At 36.5% G+C, this 21,577-nt stretch overlaps 1 protein-coding gene across 9 annotated transcripts in view; it reads right to left on the reverse strand.

Moving 5' to 3' along the window:
• Positions 1 to 21,577, reverse strand: part of BEGAIN (brain enriched guanylate kinase associated) — a 140,556-nt gene that overhangs the window by 41,157 nt on the left and 77,822 nt on the right. For 5 of the 9 annotated variants that reach the window (XM_085550580.1, XM_015865691.3, XM_085550583.1 and 2 more), the window contains 2 exons: positions 8,294 to 8,455; positions 2,264 to 2,330 (listed from right to left, as the gene is read on the reverse strand). In XM_085550580.1, coding sequence (XP_085406706.1) covers positions 2,264 to 2,330; positions 8,294 to 8,455 — 229 coding nt within the window. Of the gene's footprint in view, positions 1 to 2,263; positions 2,331 to 8,293; positions 8,456 to 19,439; positions 19,530 to 21,577 lie in introns of all 9 variants that reach the window. The other 4 variants (XM_015865689.3, XM_015865687.3, XM_085550582.1 and 1 more) reach the window with 1 other exon arrangement.

Raw genomic sequence — 21,577 nt, forward strand, 5'->3', positions numbered from 1 at the left:
ATGGACAGCTCAATGGGAGAGGGAGAGTTATGGGGAGACTGCAAATGTTCTTCTGGAGGCAGCCCAGGTCACCACAGGAAGGAAAAGTCAGGAGCACATAATCTCCCCCCTTGATACTTTTGGGCACATTAAATGGCCAGAATTTGTGTAAGAATCAGAGTGTGTATGTATCTGCGCATGCATGCACATATAAGTCAGAATAGAGAAAAATGGAGAAGGTAGACACAGCTTATATATTTGGATAAAGGTAGAGAAATCAAAGGCTTTTGATTTTATAATGGCAAACTGAATGAATTAGACCAAAAACCAGCTGTTCCTATGCAGAAAAGGAAGGGAAAGGTGTCCAAGAGCTCAGTCCACCACAAACTGTTGACTAAGCAAACCAGCTGCTGTTAAACTCAGCTTTGAAGTACTATTTTGAAATGTTCTGAAAGTTAGATGATTTCATACTTTTCAATATATCACTATTTTCCTCATCTGATATATATATATATATATATATATGTATTTTAATAGAATCGCGATCTGGTTTTTTTTTGTTTTGATTTGTGTCTCCTGTTTCAGTGTTTCAGAAGGTAAATCAGTCTGGATTTAAGTGGTGTGCAAAGCCTGGTTCATCTTCTTTGAGTCTCTGAAGCTGCCTTCAATGACTGTCAAATTAGTGGGATAAAAAAAGGTACAGTGTTCCATGGATGCAGTCGTCCTTCTTTCTGAGATATGCTCTGAAATCTTTGCTCTGCGTTTTAAGAGGATGCTGAAACATCAGTTCAAAAATTCTTTGCTTTGATCTGAAATACTTGCTGAAAAAGCAAGGGTTTTCTGCAGTCCTTTTTAGATATATATATTTTGAATTTCTTTTACCATTCAGAGTGCCTCAAAGTTATTTTTTGTTTTGTAGCATGTGTGTAATAGATATTGGACTAAAGATGAAGATAAAATCCTGAAGTGATTTAGATAAAAGGGAAAAGAATGTAACAAAGGAAAAATGGAGCAAAAAACGCCATGAGAACAAATGTATTTTATGCTTGTTTATAAACAAATATCAGCTCTAACTCGGCTGTAACTTTGCCCTGTTTCCAGCCAGTTAAAAATGCATCAATACTTAATTCACTGTCATCTATTTTAATGTAGTCATAAGATAAGAACAAAGTAATTTTCAGAAATTTGTCTCCGATTTCTTTGTAAAGGATGATGTCCCTCAAATATATTGCCATAGTCCCTACTTATTTTAAAGAAAAATAAACCTTTCCCTTCACTCTAAGGAGCCCACCCATGGAAATATTATCTATGAGACCTGTGCAAAATGTTGGCTTATCCAGTTTTCCTTACAGGGATACATCAGGCCTCTGTCTGGATATCTATATGGTGTGTACACTGCTTGCTTGGGACTTGCTGGGTATAGGAAGTCAGGGAAGACAGAAAGGAATGACCAGTCACACTGATCTGAGAGAGGAGGAAGGGCAGGCTGTGCGCAAGACCTGAAGATCGTTTGAAGCTAAAAACAGTTGTGTGGTTCTTCTTTCTCTCTCTCTTTCTCTCTCTCTTTCTTTCTTTTTTTTTTTTTTTTCTCTCTCTTTAAACATTACCCTTAGATTTCTCTCTAACTTTTCTCCTAGCAGTGAGGATGATGTTCCAGTGGCATTGGCAATGAGTCAGCACACTCTGGATGTTACCTTTTCTTCTAAACATCTTCAAACCTTCTAGAATGAGTGATGCTGCCTTGTAGTTTTTGTCCTAGATGGAGACCGTGAGTGGTGCAGTGATTTCCTTGCTCAGTTACTAGTTGATCTGTGACAGTGACTTTGACGTTGTGGTTGCAGATACATGCAAATCACAAATTAGTATGCTGATATTTATAGTTAAGACAGCGTACAAAAATCAGGCTATTCAGACTTTATTAAATTAACTAATAAAAGTTGAGTGAAAGTATCTAAAAAGCATGAGAAAACATTAGGTTACTCTATTTAAATTGGTTAATTAATGGAAACGCAAATATTTTAAACCCATGAAGTTATTAACTAAATTAGTGAGAATTATCATAAAGTTAAAATTTACTCAGTCAGATCATCAGCCAATGCAATCTCTATTTAAATTAATGGAGATTCGCCATTTTACACAGCTTGGGCTTTAGATCATGATAATGATAAACCCATATATCTTTTTCAAGCATACTGCACTTGGAGCAAATATGTTTGTCATAGGACTTAAGAACCATAAAAGCACATTTAATATTAAAAATATAATAAGTTCACTTATAACTTACCATTCTGTAAAGTTTATCTTCCAGATCCTGATTAATTCTTTGTAAGGCTAGGTAATTGTTTTGTATCCTAAAACAAAGATGATATCATGTAATTGAATGTATTTTCTATGTTATTTTTACCTGTAATTTTCACATCAGTACAAAACCTTGGCTTGCACTACTTGAAATCTATTTTCTTATCACTCCTGTTGCCAGTCAGTGGTTTCCTTTGAAATGCAATTACCACCTACTTCTGAAGAAAACTTCTATGTCATATTTGTTTACTATATTTAGCAGCAAATTCTGTCAGGAAGTGAAAATGTGTTTGCTGTTCTCCGCTTATGTGCAGACATGCTTCACAGCATGAGAACTTGCACAAAGGGATTGTAGCTGTGCATCAGGCTCACAAATTATATGTCAGGGAGGAGGCTGGAGCTTTCTGCTTAGACACTACGGAGAGAGATTTTGCAGACTCTCCTAACACGGAGAATTGCAGCAGAAACTTAATGACTGCTGTGGAAGCAAATGACTTAGAAGGGAATACTCCCCCTTTGACAGAAGTTCAAAGGAATTGCACTTCCTTGAACCTCAGCAACACATTCTCTCTCTTCACTAAGTAAATGTTGATATTTCGTGCTGAAAAGGTGGGTGTTTAGTTTTATTAGAATTGAGGAATTGAACGGACTTAGAAAATGAGTCTTCCCTATTCCAGAGCAATACAGCAAAGAAAAATTTCATTCTGTGTATCTTTATGTTGCATGGAATGAAACCATGGTATTGCAGTGAGGAAGCTGCTTGGCATGTGAGAAAAGCAACCCCATTTTAAGTAGTACCTCTGCCTTTCTCTTCACAGAAGCTAAGGAGGGGATATTACCTCAAAAGGGTGTATAAAAATGTAAAGCAAGTGTTGGAAGCTTAGCCATGTAAAGTTTGCCTGAATACATCTACATATTTGCTCTGAGAATCTTCGGTCAGTAGGACAAAGTATTTTCAGTGACAGGTTAATTTTTGCATTGTGTGAGAGTGAATTCAGATGTAATACAAATTCATTCAACAGCAAGTTACTTCATATGAGAAATCTGAGCCTGAATGTAGTTTCCACTAACAGGAAACAGGGATTACGATTAACAAATTCCCTTTATTTTGTGTTTAGGGATAGATAGGTATCTCCATGTTTCTGTAGCTATCGAGGTTTTCTTCCCTGTTACATAAACCAAATTCTATATTTGAGGACAGACGAGGGGATGGTGGCATCCTACACAGGGCTCCCAGTCACACCACAAATTCTGTCCCACATCTCTGAGAGGAGAGCTCTGTGCTGAGGACAGGTGCTCAAAAGGCATAAGGAATGACATACCCAAGGATGAAGCTCACAAGGGTACGGATAGTTGTGTGTCACATATTGTGATCCTAAGGAAAATGTTGGCATTATGCATGTTTCACAGAGCTGTTGAACAGGGAAGATTTCCACTCTTTAAGGAGAGTGGGTGGTCAATGGTGTTTGCAAAGGTGGTAATACAAATGGTTTACAAATTTGTGAGATGGGTAGTAACCGATGACTTGATTATTGCTCACTAGTTCTCACAGTGCTGTTCTGTAAATGTCCAGGTAACTTAAAGGATTGACTGAAGTTCATGGATCTCTACATTGTCCATGTTCCTGTTAGACACACTGTTTGCTACTAAGCCACATTTATTTGTGCAGCTTTAGGTGTACTCGAGATATGCACAGCTCTTTAGCCAAAGTTAACATAGCTGAGAGAAATCTCAGGTTACCCTCTACTCATCATGGTAAAGAGAAAACAAAAATAACTTTGATAAACTAGGGGAAGCAAAGAAGCTTAAGCTGGCTATGACTGCAGACAGTTAACACTGTTCTGTGAGTTGATAAGCCTGCATGCAGTATTGTGGAGAGGCAGGATTTGTGAAAATATAAGCCCCACAGGCTGATACCAGAGGTGCTCTACTGTCTTGTCTGTTGTGATCCACAGTTTTTCCCAAAAGTTCGCATGGGTTCAAAAGTATCTGCATCAATTTATGAAGGAAGGAATAGTGCAATATGAAATATTGTTTCAGGGCTTTTCTAGCTCAATTTCTCTGTACCTGAGTCTTTTTTGCAATACAGAGCTATGTGGAGTGCTCAAGGTATATACTGAAGATTTCTTTCCCATATCTTTAAAAATGTGAACAAAACTAACAGCAGTTGCAGCCAGATAACCTATATATTCATCTTATTACAATGGCAATGCATCAGTGGTTTCACTCTTCACCTTCTACAGTTGTTATTTTTCTCTTACTACAGATCACCACAAGATCAGTTAGCGCTAAAATAATGGCTTTCAAATGGCAGTGCTTTGATGCAGTAGATGGTAGTGGGTTTTTGCAATAGCTTATTACAATGTTTCTCAGCTTGTATTGAGTCCTGTCCATCAGTTTTTCTTGTGTTTTGTGTTTAGCATAATGTATTCCACAGACTGAGATCTTGCACTGAAAAAAAATGACCACCTTCCAGCGTATCAAATCCAAACAATAAATCTAAACCAAAAATACACGGTACATAGGAAGCTGAGCTTCAAAAAGCATTTCTATTGAGAATGGTTTGCAGAGGAGCTCAAGCATAAATCTGCACAGATATATAAGCACATACACATGCAGATATCCAAATAAAACCCAAATTTAAATCCTCTGCTCCAAAAGAGGTAGCAGCAAATGTGGATGGAACAGGGAGAAACAGACTCAGTAACAAAGGAACAGAGGTGTTAAAGGGATAAAAGAGGAATGTGGAAATTACTGTGAAATAAAGGGGAAGCAAAAATTATACCCATTTGAAATGATCAGATGAGCAAATGGTAACTTGACTATTAAAAACTAAAACTATATATACATGCAGTCTGAGTCTTGAAGTATGAAATATTTTTATGCCGTAAATTTGGATTCTCTGTAAATAAATCAAAGAGCAGATCACCTTCATTAACCTCTGAAACCAGTTTAAGGAGAAAATCTTTACATGCAAATTGATATATTACTATTATTTTGATGGCTTTTAATGGCTATTTGTTGTGGAATTCATAGAATTATGTGATATTCACATACATACATACATGCAACAAATGCGTGCTTAGATTCCTCATTAAATTGAACTCTAACTAAGAGTATTCTGACCACAATGAATGCCATGTATCAGAACTCTAGCCAAGAAAGCAACACATTTTTCTCAGAGGCTATTGATCATCACAGAAGAGAAAGCCTGCAAAGTCTCTATTTCAAAGCTCTCACATGGCTCTGAAATACATCTAAAGTAAAACACAGGCTTGGCTTGGCCTTCTGCAAAGAAGAGAATTTCATTCTGAGTTCAGCTTAGCTTTGAAAAGCGATTTAATATAGTAACCTTGTTCAAAAATCACTTTCTCTTTCTGTTAACACGTGTCACACTGGTTTTCTTACAGAAACAAAAGTATTTTTTTCCTCTGTTTATTCTAAAGTGAACACAGTTACCAGGTTTCTGATCTGAAAACCCCTTTAGCCCATGATGTGTTTGGTGAAACAATTAAGTGTGGGGGCTAATCTTAGTACTAAAAATATGCTTGTATGGGTTTATTCCACGTGCTTTAAAATATCTCTGCTCCCTGAAATATGCCAAGACGACCTTGTACAGCTGGTTCCCAGGGTACAGTCTCCAGCAGGAAAACCAATATGACATTAGGAGAAAGGTTTGAGTTTCCATATTGATATTTGAATGTTATTTAAATATTAACTTTAAAAGGCATGCTGTTCACTCTAGATAGGGGGATCACTGTGAGGCATATGGAATCCCCAGTGTCTTTTCAGTCACTTTTCAAAGCCAAAGCTATATTTTACAGTTAATATTTTGAAACACTCTCAGCACTGCTCCCAGTGGGTCAAAAAAGAAAAATGGTGGTCAAAGATCTTGACCATGTTGCCACATAAATGACCTTCCTGCTTAGGTAGAGAGGGGAAGGCCCAGCAGAAACAGTTAATTGTGTACAAATTAAGAGAGCAAAGGCTTTCAAAAGGAGCAGGAAAAAAAGGCTGTTCAGCTTCTCAGAGAAATTCAGTGCTCTATGGTAATGGAAGTTTAATAACAGAAGTGTTCTCTAGTATGCAAGTGGGATCATCTTACACAGGGCTTATTTATTAGTAGGGGCTGAATTTTTCCCTCTGTGCCGTGCATAAAGAAACATATTACTGAAATTTATTCTGATTCCTTGTTTTTCTCATGCTGGTTTTCTGACACTGTTGACATACTGCTGACATGCTTTTGGATGACAGTTTTATTTCAACAGTTTTCTTATCCAGGCTGGGAAATCTATTTGTTTATCTTGTGGTATGCCTTATGGTTCTCAATAGAAACATCTTTAAAGCTCACCTTGTAAAATATTTTGGGCCAATGTCTTTACCTGCCTGAAACATAATTTTTTAATATTAATTTTCTTCACAAGATGGTACAATGTTTAGTTAGAATACAGGAAAGTCCGTTCTACTTGTTTTATATTTAGGTATTATTGCTAGACTTTCCTATGAGAAAAATGAAGACTGTCTGGCCTGATTTTTGAAGAATACTGAAATCATCAGTGTCTGGTGATGTTGATATGGGGTTTCTTACTTTTGCCCCTTTCTTTTAACTAAAGTGGGATGGTCAGTCCTTCAGATAAGATTTGTACAGGATTTACGACAGCCATGTCCATAATAATGTGTTGGGAGCAAAGATTGCCAATGCTCCCTGCCCTTACAGCTGTAATACAGTAGAACAAAACTACATCAAGAGCAATGTTATTTTCAGTATATCTAAATGAAATGATGAAAAAAAAAAACAACAACAAAAACTGATGGCAAGAAAACAATATGGAAAGCCTCTACAGAGGTCTTGATAGATAAGTACGGATTTCAAAGTCATGACTTCTATAATCCATCTTGTTTTAAGAAGCCTCTGGGATAGGAAAGAATCTAAGTTATAAGAACACACTAGGATGTTTCTTCATTTGATCTTACAGCATAGGTATTCTTTAAATTTACATGGAATTATTTGACTGACTCAGGTTTGTTTGTTTTGTGTGTGTGTGTGTGTGTTGGCTTTGTTGTGGTTTAGTTTTTGCCTTCTGCAAAGAACGATAAGAATTCTTTGGGTGTAGCCCTGGAACAGTTTGTTCTGAATTTCCTTTCAACTCATGCAGTGAATTAAATCAAATAGTTCAATTATCCACACACTTTTTCGCAACGTCTTCACAACAAATGCAGATACATTCCTACATAACTGGATAATTGTAGTTTTCAAATTGTAAGCAAATAAAAAAAAATTGATAGTAAAAATAACTGCTAAGTTTAATGCCAGATTACAGACCATTTTAATCAGTGCCAGAAATGTCAGGAGTGCACGCTTACGACAATTTCTCATTAATGTTAACTGGGCTCTTGATTTGCAATAGCACTGTACCACAGCTTCAGTAATTTTAAGGAATAGGTTTTCAGTGTCACTCTATTCTATCTGGGACTGGAAACTAGATGATTTGTTATAGCATGATGTGAAATGACATAATATTGTTTGTATTGATCTCAGTTTCAGCTTTGAGCTAAATACCCTTGTACCAATACAATGGAAAGTAACAACTGAAAATTTGCACCTGCATTCATTAGTCATAGAGTCATACAAAGGAGAATTAAAAATATAATTAAAATATTTTCTGTATGTAAATATATATGAGGTACGTATGTTTATGATACCTTCATATGTGTAATTCAACAAAGTACAAGCCAACACATCATTACATGTAAACAATATCATATACCTACCTATACATGTTTCTTTTTGCATATTTACTTTCAATAGAAAATATGTATATGCACAATTTCATGTGTGGTGTGTAATACATATTCATATATGTAAAATGTACGTGTTCAGCATGACAATACAATGTTTAATCAATAAATAATAAGTATTTGAGAATAGATGTTTATATTTTTACTTATATATGTCTTTAATACAGCCTTTTGTAAATGTCTCAAATCTGCTTATTTCAAAAAGTTAGTTACTAACCTTCTCAGTTTTTCAGTTACTTTCTCAAGTTCCTCCTGAGCACGTCTCAATTCTATTTCAAGATACTGACGTGTAGAATCAAATTCCGTTTCAAGCATTTCCAGCTTATGGGTAGTGTATGATAGACGTTTTCGTAATTCCCCCTTCTGTTCTTGCAAAGTACTAAAAAAACAAAGACCACAGCTGTAGAATTTAGCTGCTCCTGAAAAGCTTTTCATGATGCACTCTCTGACCAATTCTCTACAGTATGTGATGGCATGAAGCCAGTGAATTGTGCTTAATAATTTGTTTACTGCACTTTGAAAATCTTCTGATTTAGACAGCTGACTGTCTTCCCATCTGTCCTAGCGCATTCATTGTTAATATCTCATTAGCCACAATAGAACATTTTGTGGAAGAACCCTCATTAAAAACAAAACACTGTCTACAGCTTTGTTTCATACAGGAGCTTTCATTTAGAGTTACTATCTAAATAAACTACGCAAAACTATTTTCCTTGCTGATAGCCCAGGTTATAATATTTTCTAGAGAAAGAAGTCCTTGTCTCCTTTTGTTCAGTCTGCACCCTAATCCCACAGAGCTGCTAATGATTCTATATTTTGAATTTCATCCTGAGAATTGAAGTTATAATAACCAATTACTATGTTTCTCTATTTTCCTGTCTATTTGGGAATAAATCCTTACTACTCACAACTGGGACCCCTAATTTTTCACAGTACCTTCACTAAGAAAGAATATATGTCCTGCTTGTAAGCTGCTTTTACACTCCCCGAGAAACCAGTGAATTTTTCCACAGAGGTTTTTCACTTTTTCATTTTGTTTTAGAGACAATTTAAGATAGTTTAGAGCCAGGAGATAAAAGCACAACTTTTATTGTGAAGGCCAAAAAGCCATCTGCCCAAACCATGCACCTGAATTTGCAATGATGGTCCTGGTGATATTTTCCCCAGCTGTGTGTTTTCAAGTGAGCCAGCCCTCTCTTGCCTCAATTGTTATCTGCATGATGGAGCTCTTTCATCCTAGTCTATTTGTGTTTAAATTCCTCAGTCTTCTAATACATTTTCCAAGTGAATAGGAAGCTGGGGCTCCAGCTGGAGCTGGTTTATCTAGGGGTGATTGTGCCTTGTTTCAGATTACTGATATCTCTTCTAATATTGAGCTGATCGTTTAGCTTTGGGTGGGAGCTCTGAGTCACCACAGAACTGCAGTCTTCCACCACCTGGAGATAAAAGGGCTAAGACATGATGTGTTGTGAATTGCCTTAGGTTTTTTTGTTTTTTTTTTTCTAAATGTGATAAAAATAATTCTTCATAAAAGAATGGCTAATCTTTATTCCCTTTGATGTCAAGTCTGTATTGCCATCAGCATCAATGAAGTAATATTTTTGGATCATTAATTAGACAAGAATGATGGGAGCAACATGCCATTCTTCGTTAATCTGAGCTAGCTTCAGTGGGATGGTCTTCTCTACCTGCTGCCACAGGATCCTCAGTAAGTTAATGCAAAAGCTTTACAACTGATGCTTACTTAATCCATTCAACCTATGCTTAGGAAACAGTCTGATGTTTTGCTAGTACAGTGTTCTATTTCAATTACAGTGTTGTGTGTTTACAGTCATATTTAGATTACTTCTTGCAGTTATTTTCTTTTAAAATAATGCATTCTAATTCAGACCTTAATGCAGCTTCAGTTAATTTCAGTCATTTAATTTTTATATTTCATTTGGTGAATACAACTGCCTTGTTATCTGGGAAATAAGAATCTGAATCTCTGTTGCTCATTTCTGCACATCTTCATTCATGAGATTACCACATTACACTACTTTTCACTTGCTCTTCTTCTGACCTGCTGTTCTTGTTATTTTTCTGCTCATCTTAAAAAAGAGAAGTCAGTTTTCCTTGACAACGTGGATTTTCTGTGAAGTGTGAATTATCGTACAAAGTTATGGTGGGGCCTCCCTCTCTCTTTGGAGATATTCAAAAGCTGCTTGCTCATGCTCCTAGACATCCTGCTCTCAGTGTCTCTGCTTGAGAAGGGTTTGGGCCAGGCAGGTCCTAAGGTCCCTTCCAACCTCCATCGTTCTAGGATTTTATGGAAAGTAGAGTGAAAAATGATTTAATATTAAATCTTCTGCTTCTGGCAAAATCTAATCTCTAAGACTTGTACAGAAAAACAACAGGTTCTTCTAAGGCTATGATTCTGAATGTGCAGGGTGCTATTTTATGTTGAGCAAATTTAGTCTATGCAATTTAAGCAAGATCAAGGGTCGCTACGATATCCTTCTGTAGGTAGGGAGTTTAAGCCACTGGAAGAATTTTACCTTTGAGGTATGGACGGTGTAAAGGGAATGCCAGAAGTATTTTAGTCAGTAAGAATCAAGTATACTCCAATGAATTAACGGGGAACAGTCTACCTAGATGCACTCTTCACATAATGTTTTCATATACTGCTGTAACTTATAGCCACTTTTATAGAATAAAAAGGAAGAAATAAAGAAGAAAAGAGAAAGAAAGCCCTCAAATTGGGAAACTTTTTGAACACTTATTTCCTTTATAGCCTTCTTGAATCAATAAGCAGGGACACCTCCCTCTAGATCAGGTTGCTCAAAGTCTTGTCCAGCCTGGCTTTGAATGCTCCCAGGGAGGGGGCATCCACAGTCTCACTGGGCAACCTCTTCCGGTGTCTCACCACGCTCACAGTAAAGAATTTCTTCCTAATATCTAGTCTAAATCTGCCCTCTTCCATTTACCCTCATCCTGTCACTACATGCCCTTACAAAAATGTTGCTGAGTAATGTGTATTGTAGAAAGAGGAATTAGTATCTCTAATAGCTGAATAGAGTCAGTCTCAATTTTTATTTTATATAAATCTAAGCTATTCCATGAGGGTTTTTCTCTTAACCCACCTATCTCTCCCCCCCCCCCCCCCTGCCCACCCATTTGTTATGGAAAACATTTTCCCTGAATGTTTTTTCCCTTCCCTGTCACTGTTAGCTCCCAGTGTTATTAATTAATGCAATGTCTGAATCACATTTCCTTATGCTGTGTTGCTTACTTTCTTGTTCTAGAAGACTGGGATTTTCCCAGTCAATACTTAACTTTGTTGTGTACCAATATAAGCTTTTGTAGTGGTAAATTAGACATGTTTGAAAAGAGGGAAAAATTAAGAAGTCAAAATATGGATTAATAAGTTAATCACTTTTCCTGTTCCTCCAGGACAACATAATCCACAAACTAGCCATGTTGTTTTGATTCTCTTTGTCATATAAAGGTTCATTAGGAAAGTTCACTGCACAATTATTTTTTTTTTTTGATGTTGGTAAATCCGTATATTTTAATTAGCAATTGTCCTTTGTAGTTAGTCAGCCCTTACTTTTTAAAATTATAGACATAATAAAAAATGCATATGTATTTAGGAAAACATTTATATACCTTAAGAAAATGCATTTTAAATAAATATTTTGCATATATATTCTTTATGTAAGGAAATAATTCAATCAGAAATAATGCAATCTGGAGAAGAGAGAATTTATTTTCAAAGGATTAATTATGGACGTATGGTGGTGCTATGCCTTGGGGAACTCTGATCATATATTCTATGGATTTTTCTGAAACTCAGGCAGTTGGGGGATTAAGGTATTCCAGGAGAGGTTCCAAATTCATGCACAGTAGGACCTGCTGTATGAATGGTTCCCAATTTCTTCTACTGGTCTCTAAAGCTTTTCTCATGTTTCAACAAGTAGTTTGTAAGTCATTGCCTATTTTGCTTCATTAAAGTATTTCTCTGAAAACAAGGATGGTAAGTGCAGTATTAAATATTGTACTTGAATGGTGAATGTAAACCTCTCAAGGGAGGCTGCTTAAAAGGTTATTAAAAATGTGTCTTCAGACTTTCCAAAGAAATGTTTTTAACAATTAGCTATGCTTATTCTCAATATATATATATATATATGTGTGTGTGTGAAATAGATAAGAGGATATATTGACAAAGAGATTTTCATTCATAAAACAGCCAGTAATTGCCGGGTTTTGAATTCTGGAAATTTTGCCTGAAAGGGAATTTGAAGCTTTCTTCCCTTGTGCAGAGCTCCCACAGGGAAACAGTGTTGAATGTGATTGCTGGATCGGGTCCTCAACAGCAGTACAGGGGAAATCTACCCATATGGGAGGTAGTACTACTCAGATTTACATTCAGTGAAAAGAGGTCTGGTCTACACAAGAAAGACTGGAAGGCTATACAGGCAAATTCAAATACTACCAAAATACAAGCACTTTGCTGGTGTGAAGTGTTACCATCCCTGCCTGATCAAGAGAAAAACAAAAAAGGTTCTTGCATCCCCAATGTCACCTCTCACCTCCCTTATTATTATTATTATTATTATTTGTCCACAAAAGGTGATGAGTGATCAAAACATTTTTATTTTTATTTTTCCTGAAAGCTTCCCCCCAACCCCTGCTTCAAGCTGAGTACTGGGACAAATGCACAGCTCCGTGGTGACAGAAAACATGACTATCTCAGCTTGAAGTTGGTTGGTGTTCATCTGCAGCACTGTCCAGATGATCTGTATTTATTTCACTGAAGCATTTCAGTCCAAGCCAAGATGCCATGTGGTGGCAGTTCTATTCTGAGAAAGGTGTAGTTGGAAACAGACAGATTTTCACTGTACCTGTCTGATCTCCTGCCAGATCACCTGCCTGGCAGATGGCCTGATGGCAAAGGAGTGCTGACATATACAGTTGGAGCTGCTCAGCTGTGTGGAGGCCAGCAGATTTCTCAATATTTTTATCCTTCAAACGGACCACAAAGGTGATGGTCCCTGTGGTATTCAGCTGTGGCTCTCATTTTTAGTTTGTAGAACTGGACAGACACTATCAGGATGAGGGTAATATGACCTATTTTAGAAGCTTACTTTTAAAGGAGGTGATGTAAATCTGGAAGTACCCATTCCTTTCCATTAATTACGAAGGGAATCTAGTCAAGGAGCTCAGATGTAGATAACCACATTTTGTCAGATAACTCCCCCTCTTCCTGACTCAGTTTTCTGTGTATGAAGTGAGGTAATAGTATTTCCATTCTTATCTGCTCAGATTGCATGGAGGCCTACAAAAGAAGGTGACTAAACACTTTAAAAGTGCTTATCACATCTATTTCATGTCAGTGATGTCTCACATTCTAAAAAAGGACTTCATAGGATCAGAAATTTGGGAGCACTGACAGAAATTTTAAAAATATGTCCTGGAAAAGCACTGCAAAATGCATCTTTTCTTTCCATCTCCTTATTACTTTATAAAATTTTATTTTATTTAGAAAACATCAAAATTGATCGGTTCTACCCAGGTGCTTGCTCTGAAAGGAAATATAACAGAAGAGATAAGGCACTGGGAAGGGTACAAGGGCTATCTGTGAGCCCAGCTGCGCTATCCTAACCTAACCTAAAAGCAGTGATGTTGTGGGCAGCCAGGAAGCCTGGGCTTGGGTTTGTGCACTCACTTTCGTGGAAATGCTTTCTCAGTAGTGCAGTACACCCACCAAATTTCTCCATTACTTCCAGGGTAGTTTGTTAAATACTTGAAACTTCAGAGTTTGAACTTTTTGTGTGTCAGACTGCAGGCAGATCTTGCCTTCTTATGTCCATGCATATACACATATATGCACAGCTCATAGAGTTTTTAAACAGTTGAAGTTCAAAGGACTGTGGGAGAGCTTCTTAGCATGAGTTCATTTACAGTACCCAGAGTTCTGATATAGTAGTGCTGGACTTTGGAAGGTAGTTTTTTTAAAATGTAGGCTGTGACTATCTGCTTGCTGTATAATTTACAGAATTCAAAACTTATACCTGGCAAAAGATACTATATGGTATGTGTGTCTAAACTGTACTAGACTTATGGGTAAAAAGTTGAAAAGAGTCATCTTTCTTATAACCAAAATGAAGATCCATTTGGTTTATATCGACTTGACAGATTCATTGCAGAAGAGATGTCTTCTATATCAATTACATGAAGCCCACAGACGTATATATCCAACACAAGCATTCAGTATTAAATAATATGAAGTGATTAAGTTATGAAAATTCAGTTACATGTTGATATTTAGAAAACCCTTAGAGGGCCAGCTGTCAGCACTGAGTTGTCTTAAGTGAATGCCATTACTGGCAATGGAACGTCATTAGATTTTTGATATATTCTCATAATAAAGACATGCAAATTGTCCTTTATTTAAAGTTATTATCCATAACCTAAGGCTCTGAAGGGATTGAATAGAAACACCATGAATAAAATCACAGCTTACAGAAATAGACACTAAAGGTGTTTTGATTATTTTAAAGGAAGCTTCCTTAGCAGGCAATTGCCATTCCCCCAGCATGATGAAAACTCCAAAGGGCAAATGAAAATGAGCAGTGAGAACCTGACCTGCATCCAAGGCACATGTTATTATGAATGGCACTGAGGAATGATGAGGAATGAATGTGAATTTAAGATTGGAATTGCCCAGTGTTGTTCTCCAGTGCAAGGAGACTGTAGAAGAGCTGCCTCTCAGAGGACTGATTTAATACATCTGTTAACTTGATTTGTATCTGGAACCTTCAGAACATATTCTAATTCCTATTATCGAGATGGCCAATTTTGATTATGGGACTTTTGCAAGTGTAAAGATGAGAGTGTGGTCAGACTGGCTGAATATAAAAAATGAATGTGATGCAGTAAAAAGAAGGAAACTTCTGCCCAAATTCAAAGGTGACTAAAGCACAGAGACTCAACTGATGTAACAGAAATGGTTATGATCTTTGTCTTCTTCCAGGCTGCCTTATAGTCCCTTCACAGGATCTTCCTAAAGCCTGTGAGAACTGATTGATTTCAGCTTTGGATTCTTAGAGTCAGTTTGCATAAAGTGTTTGTATGGAAGAAATCATGAGTTGTGTAGATTTGCAAGATATGAAAGAATAAGAAAAACTGGAGAAAGAGATGACTCTAACAAATAGCTTTTGCTGTAATAAAAGATACATGGGGGGCTTCCTCAGATAAAAATTGCCTTGAAGCTGCTGAACAGCCATTGCCTGCTTTCTAAAATTTGGTCATTGCAGGCTGCTCTGCATGCTGCTAAGGAATCCAGAGCACTAAGCAGCGATGAGAAAGAAGGGGTGAGGGGGGGGGGGGAAAGGAAGGTATTGAGAAATGGAGGCAGCACAATTAAAGACAAACTTCAAAGAAAGCTCTCCAGGTCACTAAGCAAGCTACATCTGCTTGCAGCAGCTTTCCTTACAGCTCTGAGTGGCCATTTTCTAGATTGCTTTGGTTTATGGTCAAGGATAAGCACTCCCTCTGGAAATTACTGAAAGCAGCATGCTACATGATTGCACAAGCTTATGAAGTTATATTTTAATTATGTTATTAAAGCTTTCTCATTTTTGTTTTTATCTGTTTACCTTCCTGATTTGTCTGGATCACACTGTGCTGAAAAAGGGATGCGGTTCCTCTTGAATTGTGCTGTGTGTTCGTAATTGGATGGGTAATAAGGAGTGAAACCCACTGCTCATAAGCAAGTTGAAATCTATATTCTTTTTTCTTTTAAGGAATTGAGGTTGGAATGGGATCAGGTGAAGACTGTATAAATGTTTTTTAGTAGTAGGGAAAGAATGTCTCATTTTGTATTAAGCACCCAGACATAAGCTGGTGAGCAGAGGTTATAATCTCTGCACTCACCTTGGCTCTTTCCTTCCATTCACTGTCTTCACTTTCTTCTGATTTGAATTTCATCTACGTCTGTCTCGAGGGACTCATTTTGGTAGGCTAGCTTAGCACTTCCCATGGGAGAGGTTGTTTCAAGTAGTTGGAAAAAATAAATAAACTCTTTTGACTCCAGTAGAAGTCTGACGTAATTACTATTAAGGCAGGGGAAGGAGAAACAGCATCAGCTACTGTGTATTAGGGTGTTGTGGTTTTGTTTTTGTTTTTGTTTTTTTTTCCCATAAGAAGCACTATATCTTATCTGCTATGAGGAAGTTTCTCATTTATCTTTATTCTTTTCAATATTTGGTCACAGTTGCATTATGATCCTGTTTTGTGATAGAATTTGTACAAAGAGCTCACGTTGTATCTCTAACTGAAACCTGTTGGTGTCCAGCTTTAAAGAATGTTAATACCATTGTTACCAAAGAGTACAGAAGATAACTGTGCTAGTGCTTGGAGTGAAGAGTAGTGGATGACACTTGCAGCCATTGGTTCTGTTTTGCTGCAGTCTCCATTCCTTATCATTTAGCTCCTGAATCACATGTTGCTGTATGACAATAGCACAGTGACAAGCCAGAGAGGTGAGCTTTAGGGATTTGTGGGAAGGTTTTTCTCTGGTAATAGGTAGATAATTGTTTGGCTAAGAAAAACAAACAACAGAGGTGATTAAATAATGCACCTTCACCTGGTCAGACCCAAATTCTCAGCAGTGCACATTTAATTTGTATTCTGAGGGCAACTGTTACTATACATGGACTCTTGTATAAGGTTTTTTAAAAAAAGAGAGCTACTGCTTGTTATCTGTTATCTATTGTGTGTGAAATGTTTCAAGATATTTTTAGTTTTCCTACAAAAATAAATGATCCTCAGTGCTTTGATCAACCTGGTACTACAGTTAAAAAAAGAAAAAAAAAAAGAAGAAAGGAGAAAAAAATTGCAATCTGTCATCTTTGACTGATTACTTTGAGCCCTACCTTGTTTTATACATTGAAGCTTCACTATTTTAGGACTTGTTACCTGAGAGGTAACTATACCTGAACTAAATCAGTTCACCTCTACCAAGTTCACCACTGCTTAGCATGTTGAGCTGTCACTTCATACAAACATCTTTCCAATGTAATGTCATGATTTATTTGTTCAGTCAAGTCTATTTTATCCTGCTTCCTCAGCTGAACTGGCTTTTCATTTTAAGATAAGACATTTTGCGGTCTTTTTTTGTGAGCGTATGGCAAAGGAGAGGGAATAGGACTTCACTCTTCTTAACAGGAATATGTGGCACTGAAGGACAATAGTGGGCATGGTGGAAGCGGGTTGATGATTGAGTTAGATGATCTTAGTGGTCTTTTCTAGCATTAGTGATTCTATGAGCAGTCCTATCTATTTTTGACATGAGCTCTCCTGTAGCTTTTGGACTGAGGAAGTAAGTGAAGCTCTCTAGAAGAGCTGTAAGCTCAAATGAGGCAGCGGACATTCATGTGAACACATGTGAATAGTGTGCTTCTTCAGGGATAATGCAAGACTTTCAACCTACCCTCAGACATAGCACCCCAAAAAACCACAAATTTTGATGAAGTAGCTTTGTCTTGGGAAAGGCACTCATAAGTTTGCTCTGTATTCAGAGATGGAGATAATCTAAACACAGCTGCAGTGTTTTGCTTTATACCTGAACAACTTTAGTATTCTGTTTGAAATTGTTTTTGCTTCCTAATTATTTTTTGAAGATTAATGTGCGTCAGGGCAGATAAAATAGAATGTATCCTCATTCTGTAAGTGCTGAAGTTGTCATATTCATTATCTTTCATTTTCACACACACAATAATAATAATAATAACAATAATTAAAAAAATAATAATAATAAAATAAAACCAATGGTATTTTGGTTTCTCCAACAAGCTGATGTTTTCAATACAGTTGGATAACAAGCACCCAGATAGTTTAAGTCTAGGTTTACTGAAACAGTGTGATTAAGATTTGGATTAATAAACATGAAAGAAACAAGTAGAGATTCAGGAAATTATTAAAATCTCTCCAGTAAAATTATATCCTTTCTTAGCTTTGTAAAACTGAAGGAATGAATGAAAATGGAAAGACAGTGTATATGTATCCTAGGAATTGTCTAATTAGCCTGAGATGTAATCTTGGATTTGTGCACCTAAAACTTTGGAATACTTGGAGAAAAACTTTTATGTTGTCCTCCAGAATACAAAAACTAAGCATTACTAATAGGCAGAGATAGCAGAAACAAAACTTTTCTTCAGACAGCCTTTCAGAAAGTCCACTGAGACTATGAAATTTGTTATGGACACCCACTTTAGAACTCCACATAAAATCTAAGGTTATTCTGTGACTCTGTAAATTTATATATATAAATATATATTAAATTATGTCCATATATGAAATCAAATTGAAATCAGAATCAAACTTTTGTAAAAGTTTCATGCCATGATTATATTTTGCTTCATTTTTAACAAGGACATGTAGCAGAATAAAGATATTTTTACAACAAACTAAAACCCAGGTAAGAATAGAGCATACTTGCAGAACCCCAAGGGGATGAAAAACTGGAATTCAAAACACTTTTCCGGGATTGCTGTTTTTCATTTCACAGAGTGGACACCGTGCCAAAAAATATTGAATGAATCCTACTTATCTTTCCTATGCTAGCAGCACTCTAAACATGAAAAGTCACGACCATTACTCAGATACATTCATTAGAATGCAAGAAGGGAGTACAAGTTCATCCTATCTTTATTTTTTATCTAATTAATTTCTGATTTCATTTTCAATATTTCAGATTTCATTGAAAACTATGAATAACATTTCTACCACATACCTGCCACTTACGATAATGTCAAGAAGCAAAGAACAAAGTGAGAATTCATGAGAGAAATGGAAGAAAATCTAAGCAAAATATGGATAAATTTGTTGTTATTTAAATTATATTATGTGCTGCATAGAAATATAAAATAGAATCAGTCGTAAGTCCTTCATCTTCTCCCATCCTCTATAACACTGAAAAAAAAAATTATTTCAGGAGACTGTAGATTGATGTAAACCTAACAAAGGAAAGATAACATTTAAACACTGGCAATTAAAACTGGAAAGTAAACTGCCCAGATTATTATGGTATCAACACGAGAATACAGAGTGCTTTTATTATAAGAACTCCATCAGAAAAACTATTAACTGTGGATCTTAAACCTTCATTTTTTATATATGCTAATAATCATTATTACAGGCTTGGCTGAGGCAAGCATCTAGTGTACCATAATAAACAGCTATCATTCCCCTAGTTCAGAAAATGCAGCACAACTGAACAATGAGAGACTGGAGATTGATGTGAAGAAATGAAACATTTTTACAGACATCAGAAGGTTAGAAAGAAAACAGAACTTCACAAAACATCACTTGTTCATTACCTGTCCCAGAGAGTAGGTGAAGATTTTGCGAGCCTGCCCTGGAGAATTCTAGGTTGCCATAGGCAGGTTGGCACCCAGGAATTTCGTACCCTGCAGCATGAATAGAGGATAAACCATGGCTAGGTATGGCTCATAAGACATACGAGTGATAACCTAGCTAGATTTGCTGCATATCAGTAGGCTATGGAAAAATTTGGTAATATCATACTTTTAAACAGTATTAAGTCTACAAAACAGGAAGGTGTTCCAGTGCACACATGGACTGAATTTTCTGGTACAATGTATGTTGTTGGTCAGAATAGGCATTTAGGATTGACTTTATCATGGCTGTAAATGGATGCAACTCCACCTGCTTTTCTGGAGGAGTATTTGCTCATAAGAATTGAGAATAAAGCCCTTTTATTTTTTGCATTGTAAAAACTCAAATTAACCAAATTTATGCTTCATTGAAAGAGGGTCACCAAAATTCCTTCTGAGCACCACAGTCAGAATATGTTTAATAGTTTTAATTAAATCTGGGCTGAGGTTCAAGTTCCACATACCAGGTTCCATGCACATCTACCGGCAGCAGAAACAATAGCTGCAAAATATTTGCTGGAAATGAAAAGCACAAAAGAAAGCAATCTGAACAAGCAATATAAGCCACAAATAACACACAGCAAAAGCAGATCCGGAGCCCAAGAAAAGGCCAACAAAACAAGCAAATTAGCAATGAGATCTGTTGTTCAACATTAACATCAAGCAATGCTGGTAAGATTCAAAATGCTCTGTTCAGTCCTCAGTCAAGCAAATTGTCACTCAAGTCAAAGATAGTTTTTCCTGAGTAAAATCTGAGTAAGAACAGTATTAGGCCTCACAGAATATGCCAAACAGTATTGTTTTAATGCTTTGTAATATTAGAAATTCACATTAAATGCTTTGAAGGATAAACAAAATAAAAGGTAAGATTTTCCTAACTCAAGCACATTCATATTTACGAAATAGAATTTTTGCATTGATTTTCGCTGTGGTCAGTGATCACTGTACATGCAGAAAATCCTAACTTGCAGTCAACTAGTGGTGACCTTTCTGATGTTCCTATAAACACATCTTTACAGACAGGGACATGTTTCAGGACCAACAGCTGTGCAACAAAGAGCAGCAGAGAATCTCCACAGTTATGAATAGAGAAAACTGAGCTACTTCTGTAAGTCCATGTGAGAATGGGTTCACTTTAGGAACTACCAGCAAGATTTTTTAGGGTACTCAGGGGAAAAGAATTATATGAATTCCAGTACATCGCTCTAGTCATGCCACTGAGCTATTCTTTGAGAAATGAAGGACTATTTCAAATATCTTTTAAGTTCTGTACTAGACTTGGATTAAGTACATGAAGAATCAAAGAGAATACAGAGAAATAATAGATGGCTTGAAGTTTAAGTGCTGTTGTCTCATGAACTTACAGCAATATTAGTTTTAATTCAAAGTGGAACCGAGGACACAGGTCTGAAATTGCACTATTTCAGCATCATCGATTCTTCAGTGAGTCGTCTGTATTACTTTGAATTATGTATCTCTAACAGCTTTCCTGATGTTCTCAGATATAAATCTCATAATCAATTGGTGTAGACTTACTTAATACATACCAGTGCTGTAGTAGTATTCTCTATGTATTCATTCTCAAATGTGAGTGGCAGGAAAACTGTCCATAGTAAGAATGGAGATTTGCAAATGGTCTCTATCTAACCATCTACTTTGTATCTGCATGTGGAATTTTAAACTACTCCTAAAAATCATATCTTAATTTTGAACAAGAGTAGGGAATTCGGCCACAGGTTTTTCCAGAATCAATGGTAATTTTTGAAACCGTTCTATTTTGCACATTCCTCATTTTATTTTAGGGCTCACAGAGGAATCCCCAATACTAGTTTGCTAGCTTCCAAATTTTGAAATGGTTTTGTCTGGTTTTCAAATCCACAGAATTAATTAAAGTGGTGTTCTTGAAGTAAAAACATAATCTCAGCATGGACAGATCTCTGCAGTCTTCACATCCATTATCTGCTTTATTCCACTTAGCATTTGTTAAACTAACCTCTCTCGTATCTTTTACTGATACACAGCAAGTAGCTTTGGCGTAGGAAATCCTGAAAGAATATTTT

The sequence above is a fragment of the Coturnix japonica genome, chromosome 5 (genome assembly GCF_054131305.1).
Source record: "Coturnix japonica strain WE chromosome 5, WE-NBRP24, whole genome shotgun sequence".
NCBI lineage: Eukaryota > Metazoa > Chordata > Aves > Galliformes > Phasianidae > Coturnix > Coturnix japonica.